Here is a 22,273-nt window from a genome sequence, read left to right as displayed (position 1 = left end):
GAGGATGGTGATATTGAAAAGGTTAATAGTCTCCAGGTGAAAAAACGTTCCTCCAAAGGTCCTTTGGAGGTGGTTTGGGCCAATGATGAGCCTGTAAACATTTTGTTTTACTCTGGTGCCAAGGTAACACTAATCCCAAAAGTTTTTTATGAACAACATTTAAAAGGGAAGGTGAAATTGTGGTGATCCGAAATAAAACCTAAGGGTTATGATGAAGAACCTACAAAGTTACTTGGTTCTTTTGGGGGCATTATTGAGTTCAATGATAGAATCATACATGGGAATATGTATGTCTCCATAAAAGGTGATTCTCTCATCAGTTAGTTCCACCAGTGAGATGTATATGTCTACTTGAATGTATATATCTTATATGTCTTTATAAGGGTTCATAAAAGGTGATTCTCTCATCAGTTAGTTCCACCAATGAGACATATGTCTACTTGGACCCTAATGAGAATCCCTCTGTATGAGTTAAACAAATGCCCTCAGTTAGGACCGTCTCAGGAGGTGGTTGTGAGTGAATGAAGGAATTTCCCAGGGTTTTGCAAACAAATTGGGGTGTCTTAAGCATCATCTACATTTAATAAGACTAAAGTCAGATGCGCAACCAAATGTAGCTTAGGTATGGAATGTTCCTTTACTGGTAAAGAATAATATGAAAACCTAACTAGATAAACTGATCAGGTGTGGCATAATAGAGGAAGTGGAGGGTACGGTGTGGCTTGCTCCGGTAGTTATGGCCAGGAGAGCCAAGGGTGAAATCAGGATCTGTGTTTATTTAAGAGAACTCAACAAAGCGGTGGTGGTTGATCACTATCCCCTACCAAACATTAGTGGAATGTTGTGTTCGCTCAATGGGGCCAAACACTTCTCTCCTCTCGACCTGAGGTGAGCTTACCATCAGGAAAACCCCTCATCCCAAGAGCTGACAACTTTTATTACACCCTTCAGCACTTTCAAGTTTTTGAGGATGCCCTTAGGGTTAATCTCTGCTACCTCCATTTTTCAAAGGGCAATGGGGAGGATCCTTGAGGCCATGGATGGTTTCAAAATGTACCAGGATGACGTGTTGGTATATGTGTCTAATCTGGATGAACAAAATGGGAGGTTACGTGAGGTGCTGTTAAGGTTGCAAAATAGTGGACTCACTTTGAAGGTTAAAAAATGCGAATTCAAAGTCACTGAAATTGAATATCTGGGTCATCTGGCATTAAACCAAAAGCGGATTGGTAAAAGCAATCAGGAACCTGCATTCACATAACAATAAGGAGGAACTGGTAAAGATTCTGGGGATGGCTGAATTTTATAATACATTTGTGGCCCAATTTGCAGAGAAGACTGCATGTATGAGATGTTTGCTAAGAAAAGGGAAGGAGTTTAAAGGGTGCCAATTGTGTGAGGAAGAGTTTGAAATGAAAAGTTAGGCTAATCTTGAAAAGACACAGGTTGGGAAGTGTTAAGACAATGTGATGAGACTTGTGTGATGACTGATGCAAGCTCAAAAGGTATTGGAGCCATTTTGATGCAGAAATTCAAAGGGGATTTATTTCAAGGGGATTGAGATAAGCAGAACTTAATACTTTAAATCGAGAAAGAAGCTTTAGCAGTTTTTTAGCCTGTAAGAAAGTTAACATAATTTCATTGAGGGAGCACTTTTGTGATAAAAACAGATCACAAACCCCTTAGGGAGGTATTATCCAAGAAACAAGTGAATTTGTATCTCAGTGAATTTGCAAATGGGTGGTTTCCTCCAGGACTTTGGATTTGACATGTCTTATGTGCCAGGTGCCAATAATTTACTGGCGGATTGCTTTTCAAGGTTGGGTGACACTGAAGAAATTCCAGAACAAAATGATTTCTTTGGAGGGGAGGAATTTGAAGAAGAGGTGAATGTTTATCATATCACTGATGGTATTGAACAGAAAGAAGAGTGGAGAAAGGAGTTGGTGGATGATCCAGTTCTTCAGAAAGTTATGAAGATGACTTCTGATGGTTGGGGAGACAAGAACAACTGAGGAAAGCATTAGAGGGTTTTGGCTGGTGTAGGATGAATTAAATATCGTAAATAGTTTTTTGTTGAGAGGAAGTAACTCATACCGTCTCATAATTTGAGAAAGAGGTCGGTGGGAAATGCCCAGTCCAGTCATATGGAGATAGCCAAATCCAAGGTACGAGTCCGAGAAGGATACTTGTGGCCGGCAATGGACCTAATAATTGAAAGGGATGTGAGGAACTGTGTAGAATGTGTATACAGTGATAAGGTGTTGAAGTGCAGGACGCAACCCATGGTCTTGAGACAATTGGCTTTAGGTCCTTGGGCAGACATAGCGGTGGACATTTTGGGTCCTGTAATGAAGATGTGACAGATGTGTCATTGTTTGTGTTGATATGTTTTCTCCTTGGCCTTATATCAAAGTAGTGAACTAAGCAGAGTCTGGCGTGATAATACCATTTTTGGAGGAATTATTTTAGAGGGAATGTTTTTCTTCACCCCTTTTTACAGACAATGGGAAGCAGTTCACATCCGGTGTGGTGGAGAAGTTTCTAAATGCAAGCGGCATAAAGCATGAAGAAGCAGCGCTTTATCATCCTGAAAATAACGCTGTGGTGGAACGGTTTATAAAAGTGCTAAAGGAGAGTTTGCAACAAGCAGTTGTGAGTGGAGTGAACTGGGAGTGTGAGCTCAGGAAGAAGGTGCATGAATATTGTTTAGCTCCTCACTCATCAATGGGAGTCACACCGTTTAAACTGTCCAAGGGTAGGCTTCCTAATAGTGAGGTGATCCCAGCTTGAGTGAATAATAAAAGAATGATGGTAGATGATCAAGTAGGTAATGTGGAAGGGTGGAGAGAGAGAGAGAGAGAGAGAGAGAGAGAGAGAGAGAGTGAGAGAGAGAGAGAGAGAGAGAGAGAAAGAGAAGATTATGAGGAGGAAAGGTTTAATTGAAGTGCGGAAAGCAGTAAAGAGAACGGGAGTGCTGGTTGGCAAATCGATTAAAATAAGATCTGCTAGGAAGGGGAATAAAGTGTCTAAGTTCAGTCATCCTGTGAAAGTTATCAAGGTGTTTAAAAATGAAGTGAAAGTAAGTGATCATAAAATATGGAATCTGAACAGGGTGTCTAAATTTCATCCAACGAAGGGTGAGTTTGAGTCTCCGGCTTTAGTGTCTAAAACGAATTTTGTTCTGTGCCCTGAATCGCAAAATGCGATGCAGGGCGCGCTACGAAATTCATTTTATTAATTTAATTGTTTACTTACCTGCAATCATCCAGATTCCGGTGTTTATCACCCCCCACCCTGCCCCTCCCCCGCCCCGCCTGCCTGCCCCACCGCAACTCCCTCCACGGGCCGCGGCTGCAAGCCACCCCAGTTCAGACATGGCCATATGCAAATCAGTCTTGACCCTGTGCCTCATGGGAACAGTCCAGCCCGAACTGCCAAGCCATGTCTTCCCTGGACCGGGATCATGCCTCCTCGGACCGGTTTCTGGCTATCAGCCGTCATCAGCCAGGATAGCTTGACTCCAGTGGCTTAGTGAGCATGGGACCCACGTCTGGGCATACCCTTCCCACATAGGGTGAACAGCAAAACACACAAGATGATGGACGGAATGTTGCACAATGGCAAAACATTCACCCCCAGTCACAGATCTGGGTTTAATCCATCATTATTTTGCTCACCAAGCCACCCCAGTTCAGACATGGCCATATGCAAATCAGTCTTGACCCTGTGCCTCATGGGAACAGTCCAGCCCGAACTGCTTCTGGATTATAGCACACATTGGCTGGAGGTGCAGTTTGTGAAGTCAGCCAACACGGAAGAGGTGCTGAAGTGTTTGCAGTCTTTGTTCAGCAGAGAGGGGGCCCCGGTTGAGTTGGTTACACACAATGGGGTACAATTCACGTCCAAGGAGTTTCAGTGGTCATGTGTAATTTGGGGGATAAAGCACATCACAGCTTCTTGTTATCATCCCTGCAGTAATGGCCTTGTGGAGCACTGCAACTGGGCCATCAAGGGTAGCATTTAGGTATCTGTGGCTAATGGTTTGAATTAGGAGAAAGAACTTAAGGATCTGTTGTGGGCATTAAGTACCACTCTGAGTGCCACTACCAATGTTTCACCTTTTGCCCTGTTGAAAGGTAGAATGGCAGTCACAAAACTAGTTAGACCCTGGATGAATGACTTGAAAAAATCCAGTGCCAAACTTAAGCAGATGAAGGACAGCTGTGAGAAGGCTTAAGGAAAATATATAAGTAAGGAAGCTAAGAAGGAGAGACGTCAAACAATGTTTGATAACGGAGGTTGGGTAAAAGTCAAGTTACCAGGGATTGTGGCTAGGGGTTGTAGCATCGTCCCGCCTGACCTCCGGTTTGGTACAGGACAGGCGAGCAGGAAGAGGAAGTGAGGTCACAGGAAACAAGTAGTCTGTAAGCCAGTGTGAGGCTGGCAGGGAATAAAGTAAGACGTAGAAACCTTACCTCTGTGTCGGTGTGTCATTGCGACGAGCGCCAGCGCTGCGACAATGGCGACGAGGGTGGGATATTTGTAAAGCCCACAAGCAGCATCGCTCAGCCACCCAACGTGGCCGACCACCGAACCCTGCAGCGGAAAGAAAACCGCCGAAGCCAAGAAACACCCGACTGCTGCCGGCGAGAAGCGCTCGCCGCTACTGCCCAGGGAAGAGAAGCGCGAAGGAACCAGAGCGCGTGTGCTCAAACGGCACCCCAAGCACCCCAACTGCTGCACCAGGAGGTAGACGCGTATGTCAGAGCGCGGCCCCCACGTGGCCAGAAGCGAGCGGCCGAGTGTGCAGCGCCGGAAAACAGCACCCGATCCCAGGCGCGAGCGAGGAGAGAAGAGCCAGAACAGGATACAGAGCGAGGAGCGAGGGTGAGTCCAAACCCTGCCGCTTCCCTCACGCGCACTGTCTACCTGGTGCCAGGGACAGAGACACGAGGCATACTGTCCCGCGCGGCGGCCATCTTGGAGTCAGGCGCCCGCCCTCAAACAAACCTGCACTCTCTCCATGGCGGCCATCTTAAAGTCAGGCGCCACTCGCTAATAAGGACATTGCCAGTCTAAAGAGGCAACCAAGACACGCTAATGCTCAAGGAGCCGAATAATAACAAACAAACACTGTGCACAGCCAATAATACGCCAATAAGCCCTGGATAACGCTTTATACAGCCATTCAGAGCCAGCTAAGTGCAGATGTCCAATCCGGGCCCTGATAGCTCCTCAGGCACTGCCACCACAGCGTCAAGCACGTCAGGCACAGTGAGTTCAGGAAGCCCAGCTCCTAGTACAGGAAGCCCAGCCCCTAGCACAGGAGGCCCAGCTCCCCCAGCCAACGTACCCGCAATGGCGAATAACCCGGTTGGAGCCTCATTCATGCGCCAACCTCAGCCTTTACCACTGACGCCGGGCAACAGCATGGGCCCATCGTGGAAAACATGGAGTGAAGACTTTGAGGACTACATGGTCGGATCCCTAGTACAAGATAATAAGCAAAAACTTGTGGCCTTGAGAAACCTGATTGGTCCAGACATTGCACAAATCATCAAAGAACTACCCAACGCCGCAACAGCTACCTATGATGAAACCAAAGCTGCCCTTGACAGACGTTTTCTCCACAAACGCAATGTAGATTATGAGCGCCATACGTTCAACCTTGCCACGCAGGAGAAAGATGAATGCATGAGTGACTTCATCATGCGCATACGTAGACTCGCACGATACTGCGACTTCGACAACTTCAAAACGGAAGACGCCCTGAGACTCCGTATCATTGACGGCTGTTCATCTGAAACCTTGCGCCGGAGACTCCTAAAAAAAAACATACACACTAGACGAAATTGAGGAGCTGACAAGAATTAATGACCAGGCGGAGGACTACGCGAAGCGGATGGGGACACAGAAATCATCAGATCACAAAGACCACGCTCTGCGCATTCAGGCACACAGGTCCTCCAAGAATACCAAGTCCACCTCTAAATCCCACAGGTCTCAACCCTCACGTCGAAGCTCGCGACACACGAGGTCCGCAAAAGCCACGCCCACCTGCTATAGATGCGGGCAGGACTACCCACACTCAGGACAATGCCCAGCAATCGGGCAACGATGCCACCGTTGTGGAAGAGACAATCACTTTGAGATTGCATGTCAAGCCAAGCAACCAAGTCACAGATCATCGACCAAAGGACATGAGTCACGTCATCATGCCCGAGCCATCAAAGAGAGGGGAAGCAGGTCCTCCAGCTCGTCTAACTCCAGCACTCAGTCAGCCTATTCGCATCACTCAAGAGGTCGCTCCGGAAGTAGCCACCGCACCAGGCGTCATGTGACGGACTCCTATCGGTCACGCAGAGACACCTCCAGTGAGTCACCATCGCGCACCCCCACATCACAAGATAGTGATGAATACATATGCATGGTAACAACCCCGGATCGTGATGAGTACATATGCATGGTTGCAGACCCGGATCGACTGAAGCGGTATCCAAAACTCGACATCCTGATAGGCGACCACCCAGCTAAATTTGTTCTGGACTCTGGAGCATCCTTGAATTATATCTGTGCTTTAGAACATCAAAATATGAAACACAAGCCCAAATTGGAACCAGCTGCTGTCCGTGTGTTCACGTGGATGTCACGCAAGCCACTGCCTTGTTTAGGCCGTTTCCGCACCACTCTCACGTTCAAGGACCGGACAATTGACGCCTACATCCATGTAGTGGAAGGACCAGATCTGGCAGACTGTCTCCTCAGTCTCCCCACGGCAGAAAGACTCAAACTCGTGGAACTCCTCTACATGACGGAGGACACTCCTGACATTGTTGCGAAATTCCCCAACGTATTCAAAGGACTCGGGAAGCTCAACCACTTCAAAGTAAAACTTCACATCAATGAAAATGTGACACCCGTTGCTCAACATCATAGGAAGGTGCCATTCCATCTACAAAAAGCTGTCGATGACGAGCTCCAAGATCTCCTTCGCACAGACATCATAGAACGCACGACAGGACCCACCCCGTGGGTATCGCCAGTCGTGGTAGTTCCTAAAAGGGGGCAAGACAACAAGGTCAGGCTATGCGTTGACATGCGCGCGCCCAACACCGCCATCGAGCGGGAACGTCATCCTGGGACGCATATCAGTGACATGATTACCAAACTAAATGGCGCCACAGTATTCTCCAAACTTGACCTTAATAAAGGTTACCACCAGCTGGAGCTCCACGACAAGTCGAGATATATCACGACTTTTACCACGCACCAAGGCCTATTCCGCTACAAACGCTTGAACTTTGGCATATCCTCGGCCGCCGAGATCTTCCAGGAGGCCATCAGGCGAGTCATCCAAGGCATCCCAAATGCCTTCAACTACAGTGACGATCTGCTGGTATTTGGGAAGGACCAAACAGAACACGACACAGCCCTGGACAGAGTCTGTCATGCACTGATGACGGCAAATCTAACACTCAATGCCAGCAAGTGTGAATTCCACAAAGACACCTTAAAATTTTATGGACACATCTTCTCGAAGGAGGGCATGAGACCGGACCCCGAGAAGGTAGCGGCCCTGGCCGACACTCAGAAACCCCGAGATGTCACAGACCTACGTTCCTTCCTTGGCATGGCAAGCTATTGCGCGAGGTACATCCGCGATTACGCCACGATCAGCTACCCGCTGCAGGAACTTACTCGCCAAGGTCAGCCATTCGAATGGACGGACGCGTGCCAACATGCGTTCTCCGTCATCAAACATGCCGTGGGGTCGGCCATCAACTTGGCGTACTTCGACACGAAAAAGAAAACTGAAATCACGGTAGACGCCAGTCCAGTGGGCCTGGGTGCCATTCTGGCCCAATACCGCGAAGACTCAGACCAGCGACACATCATTGCTTATGCAAGCCGCAGTCTAACGGATACGGAAAAAGCGTACTCCCAGCCGGAGAAGGAAAGCCTAGCTGTGGTGTGGGCGTGCGAACACTTTCACCTTTTTGTCTACGGCAAGCATTTTACGATCATTACAGATCATCAGGCGCTCATTACAATTTTTGGTAACCCCAATGCGAAAATGCCACCACGCATTGAGCGGTGGGGCTTGCGCCTCCAAGACTACGTCTTCTCAATCATCCACAAACCTGGGAAAGCTGAAAACCCAGCTGATTTCATGTCAAGACATCCGCTGGCGGGTGCCCGTTCTGCACTTTCTGTGGCTGACGAATATCTCCATTTTGTTGTCGACGCTGCGTGTCCTCCCACTGTTCCTGTTGAGGCCATCCAGGAGGCATCCGCAATTGACCCCCTCGTCCAAGCAGTGATGACCCGCATTCGCTCCAACTCCTGGAGGGACGTGAAGCAGTCCTCCTCCGAATCGGCTCAACTTCGACAAGACTTAGCCGCATTCCAACGGGTGCGCGAGGAACTCTCCATCAGTGACAATGGTCTCCTTTTAAGAGGGGGGAGAATCGTAATTCCACTCAAACTGCGCCAAGGGGTCATCAACCTGGCACATGAAGGCCACAGAGGCATCAATGCAACCAAGAAAGCTCTGAGAGAACGAGTCTGGTTCCCCACCCTTGATTATATGGTCGAGACAACTCTGAAAGACTGTATCACATGCCAAGTAGTCAGCCGGGAAGAACCACCAGCACCGTTACAAATGTCAGAGCTGCCGGACGGAGTATGGCAACAGATTGCGGTCGACTTCTTCGGCCCACTACAATCAGGACAGTACATCATTGTTGCCATGGACGAGTACTCCCGCTTCCCATTCGCACAACTGATATCATCGACTCGAGCAACGACAGTGATCCCAGTGCTTGATGAGATATTTGCAGCCTGGGGCATCCCACTGCGAGTAAAGACAGACAATGGACCTCCCTTCAACGGTCATGAGTTCACAAACTTTGCAACCCATCTCAACTTCAAACACCAGAAAATCACTCCGCTGTGGCCACAGGCAAATGGCATGGTGGAGCGATTTATGGGGACACTAAAGAGGGCAATCCAGCAAGCAGAACTGACTCACCGAGATATCCAGCAGACATTAAATGAAGTACTAAGAGCGTATCGAAATACGCCGCACAACACCACTGATCAGTGCCCAGCAACTGTAATGTTAGGAAGAACACCTCGGACAAGACTGCCCATGCTAAACGAAACTCCTCAACAACGAAAAGTCACGGTTGATCACAACACCCTCGTGGAAATCGATCACACCAAGAAGCATAGAATGAAGACATATGCTGATCAACGCAGACATGCCAAAGACTCCAACATACACGAAGGAGACTGGGTGATAGTGCGAAGCGATCGGCGAGCCAAAGCAGACAGTCGATACCTCGACACTCCTATGCAAGTCACCAAGAGGAAAGGAACCATGGTCACAGCCAAAGCTGACCACAAGCAAATAACGAGAAACATCTCACACTTCAGAAAATGCAACCGGCGCGGCTGCCATGAGACTGTGTCAAACTTACCCTCAAGTGACTCCTCCAATCAGAGTGACAACAGTGACCCAAGCCACCACAGCCCCACGCGAATGGTGGAAATCACAAATCACCACAGTCCAGCACCAAGACACAGAGAACGGCCACAACGTCTGATAAGGAAACCTCGACGTCTGGTCGAAGAGATATAGAGGAGGTGAGACTTTGCAAAACAGGGGAGATGTAGCATCGTCCCGCCTGACCTCCGGTTTGGTACAGGACAGGCGAGCAGGAAGAGGAAGTGAGGTCACAGGAAACAAGTAGTCTGTAAGCCAGTGTGAGGCTGGCAGGGAATAAAGTAAGACGTAGAAACCTTACCTCTGTGTCGGTGTGTCATTGCGACGAGCGCCAGCGCTGCGACAGGGGTCACGCTAAATTCTCTTAGCCAATGGAAATTGTGATGGTTATGTGCAGAGTGGTGAAAATAAGTGACGGGAAATGGTGGACCAAAGCTAAAACGTCCAAACAGAGAGGGGAAGGGAATGTTGGGAGTGAACGAAACAAAGATGGCCTGGGAGAATTCCTGGGCCAGGAAGGTTATGGTACAGTAAGATCTGAAGAACGAAGAAAGTACCTGGACAATTCACAGATTATTTAGGTCTTCCTTTTTAATTGTGGGGGTTTTCTTCAGTTTTTCTTAAGTGTTCATACAGGTGTGGTGTTGTGTTCTTAAAAATGCTTTGGAAATGTAAATCCTGTGTAAGTTTAGTCTTAAAGGGGTATGACTTATTTATATCCAATATTAGCTTTTTGTGCACCAGTCTGCATGTATATGTATGTAAACATTGTTCATGTGACATTCTTAGTTTGCCAATGTATATGCAATATAGTGTTTAATAAGTGTTAGTCGTTTGATTATAAGGGGAAAGATGTGTTAGATTCTGGGTTCAGAACCAGGGGCATGAACCACCTTGACAACCTCAGTCAAGGTGGAGTGTAGAGTGTTGGTAAGCTGACAGTTGTTGACTGGCGTTTGCTCTGCTGGTCGCACCAGCAGCACTTGCTCTAAATAAATCTTGGAGACTTGTGAAATATCTTTCTTTTTCTTACTGTATCTTACAGTGCTGTAGTAATGATTGTTATTTGTTGCGCCTTGAAGATGCGTTTGAATGATAATTTGTTAAGGTGTAGGGCTAATTGGTTATGGTGGGAGTCCGTGCCAACTAGGAAAATCAAAATAATAATTCTGGGAATTAACAGCGGGAATACAACTTCTGTGATTGAAGAAAGCACGATGGACCAGGCCTGATAGTAGGGAGTGAAAAAAGACGTTTGCTGTGGATTCACCACTGAGCCGGCAGTAGTGATGTCCATAAAAGGGGATTTCATGATTCTTGAGTGGGATGCCTTGAGAAGGTAAAAGGGGGAGACGCAATCAAAGCGGTTTGCTCTGGTTTTACTAGTCAGCTGGTTTGGGCGCTATTCTTGAATTCATCATAACCCCCGCGAGTCACTCCGCCCACTTGATAACCGGGCTCCACAATGGTAGTCATACCCTCCCTTACTAACTCAAACACAGACGTCACGTGGCACTGTGGAAGAAAGTTTTTCAACTGAAGTCTATTTTGAAAAATTATAAAATCTATCCGAGCATCAGGCATAACAAGACAATATTATGAATCGCCGCTAGATGTCACTATCTGCCTAATTATCTCGTAAACACTTGAACGACTGAAGCAAATAGCATTGAGAACCCACAGAAGCATAATACATGAAAGGACTTAAAAAAATAATAATAATCAACCCTCAGTCACATTATTGTGTGCATACATGCATATTCTTCAGTCTGCCATACGGATTTACAGTTTGAAATCTACACGAGCCCCTAATGCGATAAATTCCACAGGTTGAACAAAGGCGAGCTTTTGTAGTTTCACCTTCAAAAGACTCCACTGCAGTATCCGGTTAAGAGCAAAAGACAAAAAGAGTTTTAGCTTAAAGTGATTACCTCATTTGGAGAGACGACAACAGACATAATAACCCCTTGATCCTCCTCTTGGGATTCTGGCAGTGAGACGAAAACAGGCTCTGAAGGGTAGAGCCCCTCCTCCTTCCACACCTAGAAGCATTGCATCACACTGTCAATAGCCTAGCAAGGATCACACGTAAATCTTATCCCCATTCACGTTTAAACTAGATAGAAGACTCCACCCAGCCTCCAGCTGAATGCTGTTTAACCAGGAGTACATTATTAGTTTTACATTTGTTTATTTAAAGATTTTTTACATTATCAAATGATTTATTTAACTTAATACAAGGTCAACAGGAAATTTTTAAATCTACTATTGCTACAAAATTTGTCTCACATACATTATACTCTAATGTAGAAACATATCGTTACAACATGCAATCTTAGTTACATTATTCTGTCAGAGACGAATGTAATAGATAAACAAATTCTTGCCACTGAATGCCTACAAACAGCTATGAAGTAGCTACACTTATCATACAGATCATGGAAATCACACATGTGCACTGGAAACATTTGTCTTCGTTGTTCCTTTTATGTAGGTTATAGTCGGTGAGGGCCAGCTGTGACATGTTGGGTAATCCAGCATCCTTATATCAAATAGGAGGACAATTACCATTTTCTTAATTTTCTGAGAACCCCCCCCCCCCTCCCTCCCCCCCCGCTGAATCATTACTTCAATCGGGGGCTCCACGCCCACTGAGTCATTATTGGAAGCCTGGTTCCTCTCACCCCAAGCAGTTTCTATGATTTGAACTTCAAAAGAATACACAAAAATACAGGAACATGGGTGCATCAAACAAATGCTCTAATATCGGAATATTTTGTTTATTCACAATCAAATATAGAAAAAGTTTTCAAATGTCCAATTTTAGATTTTTTATTTGTATACACTTTAGTAATTGTATTGTATTAATTTCAATATTATTTAATTATGTAAAACAGTCACAGATCCCCCCTGAGTAAGCCTCTCGGACCCGCAGGGTTTCTCGGACCACAGATTAAGAACCAATGTTTGCATGTTGAAAGTGCATGTTTCAATCTGCATGTCACAATTTTTTTATGAAATGTTAGAGTAAGATATTTGAGAACTCACTTAAAACGCGTCCTATTTTTTTCTACAGCACTAACTGTAATTTCTATGACAAAATGAACCCCCTCATTTGGTTCCTTATTTAAAAAAAAAAAAAGACGCTTTATCAGTTTGATTCAATCAAGATGGCTTCAGATGTGCCATACATTTGTCATAAGTAAGACTGTTAATGCTCTAGTTGTTCTTTAGAACAATCCGGGAGGCTGCAGTAGAACACAAGGGAATCAACTGATAGGCTGCTTCTGTTGGAAGTACATGTTCTACTGAGAATGACAGACATTATCATGTGGCTGACAAAGATAGTGTGAATTTACAGAAAATATGCTCTCATTTTAGCTTCTGGAGCACTTTCCATAACCTCTATAGGAAAATCATGAGAAAACAGTTTTCTCGCAAACATGATTCATGAACTCCCAGCTGAAGGCTTTTTCACAGGGTAAAGTAACATTAGAACACACACAGTTGCTAAAATTAATATGGTACCATCAAGAAATGATTTCTCATATTTGTGACTCTCAAAACATGGCATTCACTACGATGCAATACATTTGGGTGCTATCATGTATATTGGCCCCAATATAGCTGCCAGCACCTACTGGCTAAAGTGCTGACAGTCAATCAGATCTCACCATCAGATCTGTGCTTATGCTCCGCCCAGATATACAAATTTCTTTTTTCTTTAATTCCTCGAAAACTACTGACCGGAATTACACCAAATAACAAAAGGCGTGATCTGTGGAATAAAATCTACCTTTTGGCCAAATTTTCTGTGATTCTGTCAAGCGGTTCAAGCTGCAGAAGCGTCTAAAGATTCTAATTTAAATGACATGGGAAAGCATTATTTTTCCCCCTCGCCCTTTTTTTCCTCGACCCCCACTTGACAGGTCGCCCTGAAACTTTCCATGCACAGCAATGTGCTGCTAATAGCTTTGGCCCAGTTCAATGAACCTCCATGAAACCTTCCACAGAAGTGCTTCTTTTTGGCTAGTTTGTACATGGGATGTTTCAGGGTGATCCATCAAGTGAGGGCTAAGAAAAAGGGGGTCCCAAAACACGTTTCCCCCATTTATTTTTCCCTAGGAACCTTAGGCACTTTTACAGCCCAAACCGCTGAATGGATGTACACCAAATTTGACAGAAAGCTAAATCTTGGTCCAGAAAGATTGCTTTTTATAGTTTGGTGGAAATCCGTTTAGTAGTTATGGAGAAATAAAGGCTAAAAAATGTGAATATTTAACTCCAAGGGGGATTCTTGTAACCAACTCAAAGCGAGATCTGACTAGTTGGCTGCCACCACCTCAACCAGGAAGTGGTGGCAGGTATCTTAGGGCTTGGGACTCAGTCCCGATTCCTAAAAAAGGTAAAAGACACAAGGGGGCAGGGTAGGAATACCCTGACCCCGTAGACATGATAGTGAGGACTCAAAAGGGCCCTGTCTGGGGTAAAAAATGTTTTTTTTTAAATGTTGCCCCAGATTTGCAAAGGGTATGGAAATCCATGGCGAAAAGAAAAAAAAAGCATTGTCTACCGCACTTCTTTTTAAACCCCCGGAGTTGGGCCAGGGCCCCAGGGAAGATTCTTTTTATTTTTTTGGGGAGGGTGGCCACACAACCTTACACCCAAAGAATTTTTAGGGGGCACATGGACCCCTCGTCGGGTCATTTTCGTCATGGGGACCCGATTCCCGTGGGACAGAATTATGTTTATGGGTAGGGGTTTGCGCGGACCCCTTCCCTAAGCCATTTTTGGCCCCAAGGACCCTATACCCGAGGCCCACTGTATTTTGCAAGCCAGCAGGCCGTATTTGGCCCCAGGGACACAATCCCCTGGGGCCCACTGCATTTTTTAAAGGGAGGAGGGCCGCATGGACCTCCTCCCTGAGCCTCTAATTGCCCTATCCCCTGGGACTGCTAAACTACTCTGAGATGCCATCAGGGATGTCATAGTACTTGTCATGGGTAATGTCATATGAGAGGTAATAAGCAGTTCACGGTGGGGGTGCAAGTTATAGTTAGGTCTGCAACTATAACTGGTGAATTTCTGTGTATTTTTAGTTCAAAACGTTAATGTTGTCACTGACAAATTCACATAACTATTACATTACTCTCACTTTTTTAACAAAAAGAGATCTTTTTATCACACCTAACTATAATGTTACTTTAACTTTTGTTTTTTTCAGTGAATTTCTAGTGTTTCTTTTAAGTAAACTAATAATTAATTACAATAGATAAATCCAACACCCCGCCATGCACAGCCATTGGTCCTTGCGCAATGGTGGGTTGACTACAGGGCCTGACCTGACGCCAGTCCCCCACATGCAGCCAACCTCTGTAAAGGCAGCGAACCCCACACTGCGCAGGGCCCTCGGTCATGCACAACAGTGGGGGGTTGGCCACAAGGCCTGGTATGTGGCCTGACTCTGCGGGCAACCCCTTCGCTTGCAGCCAATCCCACCCTGTGCATGGTCTATGGCCTGCGGCATGACAAGTCCCTGTGACCAACCCCATCAAAGGCAGTCTACCCTACAATGCACATGGCCTTCTGCCGTGCGAGGCTGGGGTCTGTCACACGGCCTGGCCCTGAAGACCCCATCCTCAGGGACTTTTTTTTTTTTTTTAAAGGGGAGGTGTGAGAAAATGGGGTTCTGTTGCAGTACCCCTCAACTTTTGGCCTGGCTTTTGATGTAACTTTGACTGTAGAATACTGGCTCCCTGCTGTACAGGTTCCCAGTACCAGTGTTCTTTACCTAAAACGGTTCCACAATTGGGCCTTCAGAGCCCCTGTAAGTTCCTAGTAAATGGTACCTGGGTACCTAGGGCACTGACACTGAAGAGGGTTCCCCAAGGAACCCCTCACCTAGGCTAGGCAGACAGCCACTGTAGCATGCATCGCCTGGTGCAGACAAAATGCCAAAGTTAACATGGCACACTGCCTGTGTGCCATACCAACTTGCACTGCCTAAGTAAGGTAAGTAACCCCTCTAGCAGGCCTTACAGCCCTACATCAGGGTGCACTATACCACAGGTGAGTGCATATCTGCACAAGCAGATGTGCCACTACAATATCCATTCTTAGATATTGTAAATACCAGAAAAGCCATAGAGAGAACAAGGGCTGAAAACTCGACAACTCGTGTTCTCCAGCCCTAGGATTGCTTCTCTGAACCTAGGAGTGTTTGGTTCCAAAGTACTCCTCTCAATAAATGTAATAAACTCACTTTGATGACAGTATGGGATATATTATACCATGTACTTTGAGGGCATTTCAGAAGTGCCCCCTGAAAACCTACGAACCCTGGTATGGTCACAGACTGGCTGTAGCAGCCTGCCACCACCAGACATGTTTCTGGACCCATGGGTTGAGAGCCTCTACTCTCTGGGTCCAGAAACAAGGCACATCCTGGGAGGAGGTGTCACACTTCCTCCCCCCTGAATGGACAAAGTAAAACAATGTAAATCCAGTATTTGTAAAGCACGAACAGTTACCCGGAGGCATCCCGGCTCTTGGGGCCATCTGGAAGATTAAGCAAGCTATTGCCCAGAGTCACATGGTGCTGGGCTGACCTGCCGCCGGGTATTGAACCGTGGGCCCCAGTTCCAGCGTCAGTCGCCCTGGCCACGGCGGCACACCTCTTCCCTACTCAAGAGGGAAACTTCTACGGACAGCTGGCTTTGTAATGTGACCCCCAGCCTCTGCTGCTAGTAGCAGATGGCAGCCCCAAATTTACACCCCCGCATTGGACAGGAATACCTAAGAGTAATAGGAGGTGCGCCCACCTCTGCCAACTACACCCCTAAAGTGGGGGAGGCGAGGTGAAGCACATCTTTCAGACTCCAATCAGGGCTAGGACTATATCCCTGCCCACAGGAGCAATGGTGTTCCTTCCCGCCAACACAGTGATTCGCCCACCCAATTGAAATGTGAGCGGAGCATTGTTTGGCCATGATGGTGACTACTCCACCACTGCCATGGCCAAATATCTCTGACAGCCCAAATAAGTAATGGCCATTGGAGAATTGGCTACATGTCAGTCCATCCAATTTGGACATACAGCCATTTTTATCCAGCCGTCACCACCAGGCAAACCCTGGCGGTAAGGAACGGTAAAAAACACAAAATACCCCCTTCACCATGGAAGATTACTCCCATGGTGAGGGGGCATTGTCCTAATTTTAAAAAGAAAATCCTGCTTCAGAATTTTTCTTTTTGAAAATAAAAAAACAGTTCGGTGTTGATGGAGCCCTGCACCAAACAGCAAAAAGGATTGACAGGAACCACAGTGAAATCGGTTCCTTGAGATGCTTTAAGAAATTACTGGCTCAGCAGTCATTGGTAGTTATTTCTAAATCTTATGGGTTGCATCTCCATCTGTGCAAAAGAGCAATTTACTTCGCCGGCGGAGAAACGGGCCAATCAGTCACAATATAAATCTGTCCCTAAATCTCAAATATACATACTTCACGCTGACATACTCATTCACAATCAGCATGGCTGAAGACGGCTTAAATGCCAGAAACCAGTCCTAGGAAGCTTGATTCCGGTCCAGGGAAGGCATGGCTTGGCAGTTCAGGCTGGACTGTTGCCATGAGGCACAGGGTCAGACTGATTTGCATATGGCCATGTCTGAACTGGGGTGGCAGAGTGGGCTAAAGAACGGTGATGGATTAACCCCAGATCTGTTGACTGGGTGTGAGTGTTTGATTGGTTCAGATGCTCCATCCATTACCACCCTCTTTTGTACCGCTTTGTTCGCCATAAGTTGGCAGGGTATGCTGAGACATTGAGTCCCTTGCTCACTTTGCCACTGGATTCAAGCAAACCTGGCTGAAGACTGCTGAAATGCCGGAAACCGGTCCTAGGAAGCTTGATTTCGGTCCAGGGAAGGCATGGCTTGGCAGTTCGGGCTGGACTGTTCTCATGAGGCACAGGGTCAGACTGATTTGCATATGGCCATGTCTGAACAGGGGTGGCAGATTGGGCTAAAGAACGATGATGGATTAACCCCAGATCTATTGACTGGGTGTGAGTGTTTGATTGGTTCAGAAGCTCCGTCCATCACCACCCCCTTTTGTACCGCATTCACAATCAGTAGCGTAGGCTTCATTTTATTTTTATTCCGGTCTGCAAGAGACCGGTCTTTAAGAGAAAGATGGCTGTATTCTCTGAAGAAATCTTCTACTGTATCAATGTTTGGTTGCAATAATATTTTGCTGAGTCTGTCCACGTGTTAACTTTACCATATATGCCTCTACATCTGCTATTGACATTAATGTAACTGCAAATATGATCTCTTGAAAACTAGAATAAAAACACATTTATTTTTTATCTATGCTATTAATTGTGGACTGTTGTCAACATTTCTATACCACTGTTTTGGATCATTACCTTTTCGGTGTGCTCCAGGCAAGATGTACTACCATGAATTCTGAAAATAGTACCTACAGTTATTCATTTATGTGTTATTAATTCTATGATTGCTCTTACCTTCATCGCTTTGGTTTTTAAATCCATCTTTATTAAGGAATCTGCCACAATATGCCCAAAACCACAGCCATAGAAGAAGTCATACTTTTTTGCGTTGTACTTGGAGTAGTTAATGTGGGGAAACTCCACGCCACCCACTTTTTCCACTGTATCATCATGTAGGCTTTCATAAGTACACCAAACCTGCAAGAGGAGTATGAAAACATAATAGCTTACAGCAAATCTTGTTGTCCCACATGCTTGTCTAGAGAGCATGACTAAGCTAAAATCTACCAACTTTGGGATTTCAAGTTGCTCCCTTCCAAATTAAACTGCCTATTAAACTGCTTATTCTTGCAAAACGTTTGGCTCAGGTCGCAACTAAGAATAATGTCCGCATATTTGTGTAAGTAGGATCTACACATCAATATTGGCTACATTAAGATCTCTAACTAAAAATGAACAGTAAAGTTTTTGAAAATACAATATGGTATCCTTTATTGATAAATAAATTCTACTAGCATTAACAATCAAAATCTTACACTACTTATCTTATTTTTATGTTTTTGGTGAAATGGCTTCAATCTATAAACCAGGAGATTACATCAGCATGAGACAAGAATAGTGGCGTTTACATATGCTATTGGAGCAATGATGAAAAATAACATGTTGCATTAGTTCGAGCTGACAATGTAGCCTTTAAATATTTAGACTGGCAAAAAAGTGAATGTGAGAAGTTGGCCTGGTATATGATGCTCACTAGTTCTAGTGATCACCTTGTACCATGCCAAGCAACCCTTATGGTGCAGGTTGTAAAGTCAATCTTATAGACAAGCTATCCTAGGGGTAGCATGGACTAAGCAGTCTTAGGCTAAACTCTGTAAAGGCATGTGAAGCAAGCTGTTTTACCATACACAATCCCTTGAATACCAAATGAAAGGACACCACACAGATATATATTGAAAATATATATAGATTTATTATTACAAATATCCCTGATACTCTTTATGAGCACAGAAGCAAATGCGTTAAAACAAAACACAGTTTAAATACACAAAAGTTGCACAATATGGAGGAGCCCTAGGGGCCACCTAAACCATATACTAAAATAGTGGTATAAGAACCACTATGGGGAAAGTGAAGAGGCCTAGGGCCTGGGGAATCGCTGGAGCTGTTCGGGACTAGCAGTGAAGAAGTCGGGAAAGGCCCGCGGGACTCGGGTGCAGTGCAGAAAGTGCACACTTTACAAATGCAATGTCAATTGTGCGTAAAAGTTACAAAGTTAGTTAAAAAGGAACCTTCCGAGTGACCTAGAAGGATGAAACTTTAGACACAGAACCTAGAGGTGTGTACCAGTGTGGGAACACCGGCGGAGCTGAGTTACCTCACCCACAGGAACCGGGTGCATAGGGTCGAAGTAGTGTCGGGTTTCGTCACGCAGGTCGATGGTGCTTGGAGCTGAAGATGCTGCAGGCGACTCGATGTGAAGAGTTCCGGTGGATCCAAGGGTGGATCAGAAGAGGTGACGACCTGAAAGCAGAGGGGACAATGTTCAAAGTCACTAGCCAGTGACTACCGTGGAACCAGAGTGGAACCAGGCACTGTCGGGCGCAAACAGGTGATGTCGTGTAGCTTTTCTCTGCAGCCACGTGGACACGAGGGGTCGAAGAAGTCCAGGAGTCGGTCACGAGCTGTCCCACGCAGGCTTCTCGCTGTTGGCGGTGTCGGCAACTTGATTGGAGCAAACAGGCCTTGGCTAGTGCAAGCCACGCAGGAATCGAAAAAGGCTTGCTACTCGGACCAGCAAGGTCAGAGCAGGGGCTCCTTTTTACAGGAGCGAGGGCAAGTCTGGAGCAACCAGACCCGCAGTGTAAGTTGAAGGTTTCGTCGCCAAGATGGCCGCTAGCCACGTGGCAAGTGGCCGGGATGGCGCGTCGAATGGCACGGTGCAAAAGGGCCCCACGCAGATCGTGGAGATGCTGGGGAGCTGATCTTTGGTGCAAGGGCTGCTCGAGGTTAGGGCTTCTCAAACCCCAAAGCACAGCGTCGAGGGTGCCTCTGATGCTGCGCAGTCAGCGTTTCGGGGGTCTTCCAAGATGTCCGGTCCCACGTCTCTCGGTGCCTCCACGGGTCCCTTCTTTGCAGGGACTGTGGATCGGGCGGTGAGAAGTCTGGGAGTCTGGGTCTTGTCAGGCTCTGGGCTCGGGCTCCAGCGGGAGGCGGCGGCAAAGCAGACGCCGAGTTGCTGGTTGGTGCCTGTATTCACAGGGTGGTCACTCCTTGGCCACAAGGGAGATTCTCTTCCGTCTTCTGTGCAGCAGAATGTCGAAGTCCAGTCTTCTTCTGTATTTCAAGTTGATTCAGGATGATCTGAAGTCTCAGGACACAGCTCCCACTCTTATTCGAATCTGGGGGGCCGGATCACCTACTAGGTCCCTCCTCTGGGTGGAACCAGGAAGGGGGGTGGTTACACCCCCTTTCCTTTGTCCAGTTTCGCGCCAGGACTGGGGCTGGAAAGCCCCAGCACCGGTTTGAACTGGCCTACGCACAGGGACACCTTGTGTGCCCCAGGCATGTCTGATTCTATTCAGCCCTGTCCTACCCAATACACAAAATCCTGTCTGGAGTGGTGCTAGCACCTCCCCAGGCAGGAAACCCTTTGTCTAAGCTGCCCTCGCTGGAAGGACTCCCAGCAGCAGGAGGTCAGACTTGTGTCTGTGGTGGCAGCATCCATTTTGGGATGCTAAGGCTCTGTTTAACTTTAACCGGGGTTCAGGCTAGGTACATGTCGTGTCTCTCTAGAAGGGTGGAATGCTACCCCCGTCGCCAGAACTGGCGAGGGGGTAGTATTCCAATTCGTATGACACCTTACTCGACATGTTTTGATAAAGCCAAACCCAAGATAGCATTTAACCGCGAGGTTCATAATGCACTTAAGAGTATATGGTATGGCAATATCATGAAACAGCTAAAGGACATGGTTCCGAAAGCTGCAGATAGGCTCAGCTCATGCCAGAGCACCATCTCACATATTTCCAAGCACTCTGCCTCCAGGATTGATGAGGCCTTCTATAGGAGTGACTGATAGGAACATATGTGTCCATTTTAGGTTAGGTATAGGCATACTACACCTAAGTAAGGGGTGGTTACACCGACTTACCCCAGCTGAGTGATCAGCCAGTTGTGTCAAATATGGAGGCCAGGCCAGGGGTGGCACAATACATGCTGCAGCCCCTGGTAGGCCTTGGAAGCACCTATGCCCTGGGTACCTGGGTACACTGTTACAGGGGCCAATAAGGTGAACCAGTTCCAATTTCGTTATGCACCTAAAGTACATGGGTTACAATTTAGAGAGAGAACAGCAGGCTGTGGGTCTGATTAGCAGGCCCACAGCCACATTAAGTCATAAACCAGTGAAGCAAAAAGCAAAAATTTGGGGTGACCATAGGATAGCAGACCCTACTCTCCTACAGTGAAAGACTATTTCCTCACCTGAAATGATTTCAGGCTACATTTCAGAGGTTGACAAGTGATCATTAAATGGAGTAAAGCTCAAGTAAAAATACTTACAAAAACTCAAAGTCAGATCGATGGAAAATATGTGATTTCAAAATCCAACAAAAGATAAACCGGGTACATACAGAAATTAAACAAATAGTATAAAGAAAGGGAGAAAAGTGGCTGGAATGTCAGAAACGCATGTGCAACAAACATATCAAGAATATCAAGATATTCTTTGCTGAATAAGATACCCGAGTGCAATAAAAGTTTCTGGTGGATGCTCTATCTACTTGCAGATTCCTGACCTTTGGATTAGCAATGAAAGATCCAGAAAAAATTGATCTGACATCAGAGCACTGTGGTGAAGCGATTTACAGCTCCTTCAACATTTTTTAACATTTCCGGATCAAATCTGGCAATGGTAGGAGATTTAATAGATGAGGAAGTTGTGGGTCGAAGTATCAATCAGAACTACCTATTTTATAAGTCAGTTAATAGAGTTTATTGATTTACAGTAATTGTAGCATGACAAAAATAATAAGGTGGAATGTATGTACCAGTGTGGCCAGGATTCTCATTATCATGCTCAACACTTTAGCAAACCCTGTTTTTTGCCAGAAAAACTTTGCATTCTAGGGTTTGGCTGGCTAATAGGATCACATATGACATGTTGGTACTTTTTTAGCCATGTTAAAATGCTGAACATTGCAAATTCAAAGCCGGGAATTCCTTACGATGACAAATTATTAAATT

At 46.1% G+C, this 22,273-nt stretch overlaps 1 protein-coding gene across 4 annotated transcripts in view; it reads right to left on the bottom strand.

Annotated features, from left to right (window-relative positions):
- The window catches only part of LOC144823468 (carotenoid-cleaving dioxygenase, mitochondrial-like), a 501,856-nt gene that overhangs the window by 5,702 nt on the left and 473,881 nt on the right, over nucleotides 1-22,273 (bottom strand). For all 4 annotated transcript variants that reach the window (XM_078682005.1, XM_078682008.1, XM_078682007.1 and 1 more), the window contains 2 exons: nucleotides 18,041-18,223; nucleotides 11,443-11,553 (listed from right to left, as the gene is read on the bottom strand). In XM_078682005.1, coding sequence (XP_078538131.1) covers nucleotides 11,443-11,553; nucleotides 18,041-18,223 — 294 coding nt within the window. The remainder of the gene's footprint in view (nucleotides 1-11,442; nucleotides 11,554-18,040; nucleotides 18,224-22,273) is intronic.

Source organism: Lissotriton helveticus, chromosome 3_1, assembly GCF_964261635.1.
Source record: "Lissotriton helveticus chromosome 3_1, aLisHel1.1, whole genome shotgun sequence".
Classification (NCBI taxonomy): Eukaryota; Metazoa; Chordata; class Amphibia; order Caudata; family Salamandridae; genus Lissotriton; species Lissotriton helveticus.
Note: the sequence above shows the minus strand (reverse complement) of the source record. Positions and strands in the feature narration are given on the sequence as shown.